Consider the following 7,170-nt stretch of genomic DNA (forward strand, 5'->3'; position numbering starts at 1 on the left):
GTTTATAAAAGAAACAGAAAAAAGACCTTTAAGAAATTCTGGGTAAGGGGGTAGGTTATACAAAGGGAAGGTGTTAGCACCCTTTGTATCCATGGTTATCCATGGGCTCTTAAGTTTGCTTAGCTCACTTGTTTTTCGATCACTTTTCAATTGCTCTGAAATTGCTCATATGTGGTTTCAAATACCTTTGTAATATGAATTTTGTAATGATCCGTGTGTGGATGTATACAAAATGCTTGTTTATCTTTCGAAAGATGTTTTGAAAAGAACGTTAACTTTGTAATAATCCGTGTTTGGATGTATACAAAGTATTGTCTTTTTTGAAAGTTTTGTTTTGAAAAACAACAGTGTATGAGAATTTTGTTTGTTTTGATTTGAGCAAGCAAACTAGGAGGTCTACCCTGAGTTGTAAGGTCTTTATCCTATTTCCTTTAAAAATCTATCCTTTTACCAGATATAAACGCAAGGTTCGATTTTGTACTCGAAACAGTGGAATTTTGACTTTGATTTTGAAAAGAATGAGAACGGGATTACCTGAAGAGGTGCAAGTGTGATTGTGTTTGGGTTCAGATATTTTATCTTTGAAGTTAGTGATCTAACGGTTCAATTTTATCTTTGACATACACGCAGTTTATATTTGCTGGAAATTAAAATGCGGAAATGTAAAGTGCGGAAAGTAAATCTACGCTATTACATCGATTGTGCAGGAAATGTAAACTAGCCTATTTACATGAATTTGACATCCTATACATTTATCTAGGAATTTAAATTGCAAGAAAAATAAAAGGCATGTTTTTTTGGATTTTTTTTATGATTGATTTTAATTATAATTAATGCATGATTAATTAAATTAAAATGATGAAAATAGATTTAAACCTAGAAATTAAGTTTAAAATATGTACAAAATATTTGTCAATTAATTTTAAAACAAAACTAATTTTTTTGGAATTTTTGGAATTGATTTGAAATTGATTTAAGTTAATTAAAACATAATTATGCAAATAATTATACAAATAATTAAAACTTAAAGATAAAATTATTCAAAATATGTACAAAATTAGTTTATAATATATAAACAATATTTAACATAAAGAACAATTTTTTTTATGATTTTTTGATTGGTTAGAATAATTAAAAAGCAAATATATAAATATATACTAATTAATTATGCAAAATATTGAAATTTTGAAGAAAAATAAAATATTTTTATTTCAGAAAACAATATGTTATTTTAGAAGTCTAAAAATATTTTTTGTGTATTTTTTGGATTTTTAAAACTATTTTTAATTAATTTAACAAAGAAATTAAAATAAAAATAAGAAATAAAAGGATACTGATCAGATGTGGAAATTAAATGAGGGAGTATGATGCGCATGCGTGTTCTGAGGCGTTAGATGAGCTGCTAAGCAAGATCAGATGGTCCAGACTTTGAGGCACATGGTACACGTTACACCTGCAAAACACTTGATTAGAGATAAATTTAAAAAACACGCGCGCGCTTCTGAACCAATGGGAGGAAGACACGTCTTCGTCTTCAACCTTCAGACAAGGCCTTTAACAGCGCTTTTGCAAAAAAAGCGCTATAATAAGTGAACCCTAAATCTGCAAAATAACGAATAGGGGTAAACAAGCATAGAAATTAGGCGCGATGGTACCATTGGATTCGTCTTGTTCCACTGAATGTAACCCTGCCCTTAATTTGTTTTAATTTTGGCCCTAATGAAGAACCCTAATTTTGAGCTAAGAAAACCCTAAAATGGTATATGCTACAAACAGCCATTAAAATCCAATTGAAGCTCCAGAAACGACCAGAGCTTCAAACCAAACACAATTATGCATCTACATCTTGTTAAATATGCGTGAGTTATGAGATATAAGTTGGTTTTAGTTTGAACAAACCGTGGCCTATATAGCTCGATTCAGTGATGTTTAAGACTTGCAATTGATTGGAATAGTTTCAGTGAAGCTCAGAGATGATGTTTGAATGCTTAGTTTGTATTGAAATGGACTGAAATTAAAAACTCGAATTTGAATTTTCTTTGAATTTTTTCAAGTGGTTACAAGTGTATATGAGCAAGGCTTTGTTTATGATTCGTGTCCCTTTTGTTACTGAAGCATGCTAGCCTATTTATAAGCATTGAGTGCTTAGAATTGAAGCTAAGAAGCAACTAGTTGCCTTTGTGGAATTCTTGCATTTTTTATATTAAAAAAGCTTTGAATTATTGACCAAGTCCTCTTGTCTTCAATGCATCTGCCTTGCTCTTCAATTCTCTGCAGAAAGATGAAGATTCCTTGGGTGAGTCATGCTTGGAAGTTAAGCTACCATTTATCCATCCATTTTCCTTTTAATTTTAATCTTAAAATAAGATAAAATCATGCCAAAAATGGATAAAAAAGGTGTGGGCTTAGTCTTGGTCGTGGGAGGCCCATAACATCATGGAAATGATGTTTGAATGCTGAAAACTTGGCCCCATTTGGAAAAAATACATTTTTGAGCAATGTTGGTTTCATGTATTTTCCCAAAATTTAGCCAACTTCAACAAGGTGTAAATCCTTCAATTTTTGTCATATGAAGGAGATCTTGCACTTTTTGGAAACCTCAAAGAGTCCTCTAACCAATGTCTTTGGTCTCATGTCAAAATGATTTTTGAAGCTCCTTGTGTGTCCTTTTGAAAAAAGTGTCTTTTTGTTGACTTTGAAAATGACCTGTAATGTCTTTGGTCATATTTTTCAAATGGTGAATCCAATGACCATGGGATCAATGGCATTTAAAAGATAATTGAATTTCCTTCAAAACAAGATTTGGTTTGAATTTTTTGGATGAAGGATGAGAGAGTTATGATCAGTCAAAGTTGAGTTGACTTTTCAGGCAAAAACCCTAATTTTGAATCTTAGGGTTTTGTTGATTTTTGATCTTTCCTTGATGAATTATGATCATCCAATGATCAAATGATGAATCCTTTGACAAAATATGGACTTTGACAAAAAATTTCATTTTTGACTGTCTGTTGACTTTTTTGGTCAAACGGGTCGTCTGTTGACTGTTTGAGCTGCTGACGGTGCGTCTGAGTGAATTGAAGTTTGAAAATTTGTATGATGGTACTTTGAGATATATGGATGTGTATGAAATCCATTTGAGCTCTCAAAAACTTGTTGCTCCTGTAAAAACAAGAAAAACCCTGATTAGGGACTGTTTGTGTAGGAGACAGTTAAGCGTACCTGATTTTTGTGCAGTGTTGAGTCTCTGCTAATCGCGTGATATTCAGAAGACTTCTAGAACAAAAATCTTGGAATTTTGAATTGTGAAAGATTGATTTGATTGATGGTACAAAACACTGAGAATTGTACTGCCAGCAGTTTGGCTGTCAACTGACTGTTCAGGTATTGACGTAGCAGTTAGAGTGAAAAATCAACAGTCAAAGTTAATTTTCTTTTTTGTTGTTTTTGTTTTATGTGAAAAATGAAAGTTTATTTACATGACTTGTTAAAAACACAGACATAATAAATAACTAATATTTACGGTATGCGGGCAAAATTACCGATAATAACCCTGAAAATCATTTAATGCACAGAAATAGGAATATTTGACTGGCAGAAAACACACAAAATATTATCTTAGCAATTAAGCAATATTATGACAGATAGTACAACATTTAATACTGACAGTACAAATATTACATACTATATTGAACAGTACGACGAATAAACGGTACATTTAAGAAATAAGAAATACGGCAAATTTTAAGAATGACGGTTAATGACCCATGCTATGAACAATAACATGTAGATGATTGGGAGTGCAACCATTGCAGGTCCACACTCTTCAGGACTATGCAGGCAGAAGAAAGTCATGATCACCGTAGCAATGGTGATGACTGTAAGAAACAGTGTCTCTATCCACTTTGCCATTCTTGTCAGGGAAGAAGAGAAAATAGATATTAGGTAGAAATTTGAGAGATGAGTTAGAATTTGATGTGAGATTTTATGGAAGAAAATGGGAGGTATTTATAGAATGGAAAGAAGGATAGAGACGTTGGGGAATGATGTGATTCCGTACAAAAGGAAAATTTGAGTGGAAGTAAGATTTGAAAGAAAGAGTATGATAGTGTTGGGAAAAAGAGAGATTTGATTTTTGAAAAAGAGATTTGAAAAGATTTTTGAAAATAATGGAATATAGTACAAAAATTAGTGGGAAACAAAAGATAATAATAATCTACTTGTTACCAGTACAGTCTGGGTTTCCTGATTCTGCGCCTGCAAAAAGATTTAACTCTGTACCAATTGTGTCAGTACTATTTATCTGTAAATAAATAAATAGCATATGTGAAGTAATAAACAGTATTTGGCGTTTGCGTAAGAATAAATTCAACTGCAAGCCAAATTACTGTATAAGAAAAATTCTGAAAACTAAGTGTTTCATATGTTAGGATATTTGTTGAAATAATCCATAATTATATGAGACTCTTAATTTTCAGTTTGGAGTTTTCTTGAAAAAAGATGTGGGCAAATTTTGGGGTATAACAGGTGCTAATACCTTCCCCTCGCGTAACCGACTCCCTTACCCTTTTTCTCTGGTCGTGAGACCGTTGTTTTGTTTTACGGTTTGCTGGCATTCCCTTCCTTTTCAGGATAAATATGTTAGTGGCGACTCTGTTAATTTTCGCGGTAGCGACAGCTGGTGACTCTGCTGGGGACGTCTCGACATGTTGCTGATCCGGACTCAGCGAGTCGATCCTAGCGCTTGTGTGTTTATCGTTGGGTGTTTTATTGCTTTGCATATTTTCTTGTTTGCATTGCATTCTATACGCGCTTTTACTTTTCTGCATTATATTCTGGACTGTCTGGATTTCTATATGTGGGTGGGTGTTTCAAGAGGTAAAAGACCCAATACCCAGGTCATGAGTGATACCATAGGAACTAGGACTAGAGTGGCCGTGACGGACAGAAGGCGTATGCCTGATTGATCTGATCACGTATCCACGGACAGAGCTTGGTGGAATGAGGCAATATCGTATGATAACGCCTACATTCGATCCTCTGTTGGATTTTAGACCTACCCTGGCCTAGATTTACCCGTGAGTGGGGCGGGAATCAATGATCATATAACAGGTACATTGTTGGTGACCGCTGTTCTTGTTCGGGGGTTACCGCTGTTCTTGTTCGTGGGTTACCGCTGTTCTCGTTCGTGGGTTACCACTGTTCTCGTTCGAGTGCGCTATTGGTTCCTGTTCGTGGGGTACTATGATTCTTGTTCGAGTAGTAATCTGTGTTCTATCCCAGTGAGCTGTTGATTATGGATGTTGGTTCCGAGGGTTGACATTCTATGTACCGTATGGTATACCATCTGGGGGCCGAACCTTTGGCTCTGTATTATGTGTGTTACCGGCAGTCCAGAATGCCTGGTGGGCGGCAATAAGTCCCACCACTTTGCATCATAGCATGTTTAATTCCAAAAGAAATGCAAAAAAAAGATGTATATAATAATAAGCATTTGCATGTCATATTTTTCAGGGATATTCAGGAGTTCACCCAAGTTGAAGATGGACATTCTCACTGATACTGTCAAAGAACGTACGAGGCATACCAGAGCTTATAAGATTCCGGATATTGATGATTCGAGGTTGATAGGTTTGAGTTCTCGGTTGAAAGGGGAGGTTCTCCGTGACTTCAATCGTGATTATGGCAATTTGCTCTCCATCCTCAATACATCTTTTGATCTGATGGCTTTGATCACCTTGTTTCAGTTCTATGATCCGCACTTGAGCTGTTTTACATTCCAGGACTATCAATTGATCCCAACACTCGAGGAATTTTCTTACATACTCAACATCCGAATTACTGATGATGTACCTTTTGTTCGAGTTCCTAAGGTCGTGAGATTTGAAAAAATAGCTGAAGCTCTTCACATGGGTATAAAGGAGGTAGAAAGAAATTGGAAATCATCGGGCGGTATTCCTGGTTTCTATCTTTGCTTTTTGATTAGTAGGGCTGAGGATGCGGCTAAGAAAGAGCAGTGGGTTGATTTTAGTCGTTTGCTTGCTATCATGATCCATGGTATTGTCTTGTTCCCCTCAAGGGAGAACTTTGTGAGTTTGGCGGCGATCTGTGTCTTCATGAACAAAAACCCCGTGCCAACGTTGCTTGCAGATGCTTACTTTTCGATCCATTCGAGAAGTAAGAAGGGAGGATATGTTGTTGGTCTTGTTTTCCGTTGTTGTATCAGTGGTTCATGTTGCATTTTCTGGTGAGAGGACCTTTTGTGCTCAAGAAGAGTTCTCTTAAGTGGTCAGATAGGATTGTTAACCTCACATCTTATGACATCAGGTGGAACTATTGTGTGGGGAAGATTTGGAACATCGTCACTAGTTGCGGTCAATATCCCAACGTTCCTCTCATGGGAACCAGAGGTTGTATTAGTTATAATCCCACACTCGCCTATCGTCAATTGGGATATGCAATGGAAAGGGCTCAGAATGATGTAGAAGCGTTTGAATCAGTGTACTTTGCTGATGGTAAAGATCCTCTGGAGCTAGAGAAGATACCGTATGCTTGGACTAAAGTCCATAGAAGGGATCAGACTACTTTGAGCAAGAAGGTTCCTATTGCTATGGGTCCTTACAGGAAATGGGTTGAGGCAAGAGTGGCAAATCTATTGCTGCCATTTGTGAGGTCAAGTCCATTGTATGAGCAACCTCCCGTGGTTTTATCTGATACAGTTGCGGATGAATTCTATATTCAAGCCGAAGCGGACAACATCAAGCTAAAAGCAAAGGACAATGAGGTTGGCTTGGAAAGGTATTTTCAGGATCACGAAAAGGCGGAATTGGCTCGTAAGCTCAAGCATGCGCAAGGTGAAGGTTCAAACATGACACATACTCAAAGGCGATCTCATGACTTGATGGAAGAAAGCTTATACCGAAAACAACAAGAATGTGTGAAGTTGCGAAGGTCTGAAAACAATAGCAAGAGAAAGGTGCAGGATTCGGAAAGGCAATTGATGGAAGAGAAAGCCAAGTCAGCTCGACTTGAAGAGGAGCTCGCAAACCTCCGAGCCCAACGGAGAGGAGATGGAGGAGCTCATTCTGTTATCAGACGGTCCTAGTGCTGCTGTAGAGTGGACTTGTTTGGTTCATGATGGTTGATTTGCTGTTTACCTTGATATTTGCCATC

At 36.3% G+C, this 7,170-nt stretch overlaps 1 protein-coding gene across 1 annotated transcript; it reads left to right on the forward strand.

Moving 5' to 3' along the window:
* Nucleotides 1–5,540: 5,540 nt before the first annotated feature.
* Nucleotides 5,541–7,102, forward strand: LOC131658796 (uncharacterized). Its single transcript, XM_058928051.1, has 2 exons — nucleotides 5,541–6,244; nucleotides 6,325–7,102. The coding sequence occupies exons 1-2, from the start codon at nucleotides 5,541–5,543 to the stop codon at nucleotides 7,100–7,102; spliced, it is 1,482 nt and encodes a 493-aa protein (XP_058784034.1).
* The last annotated feature ends 68 nt before the right edge of the window (nucleotides 7,103–7,170 follow it).

Source organism: Vicia villosa, linkage group LG3 (genome assembly GCF_029867415.1).
Source record: "Vicia villosa cultivar HV-30 ecotype Madison, WI linkage group LG3, Vvil1.0, whole genome shotgun sequence".
Taxonomy (NCBI): domain Eukaryota; kingdom Viridiplantae; phylum Streptophyta; class Magnoliopsida; order Fabales; family Fabaceae; genus Vicia; species Vicia villosa.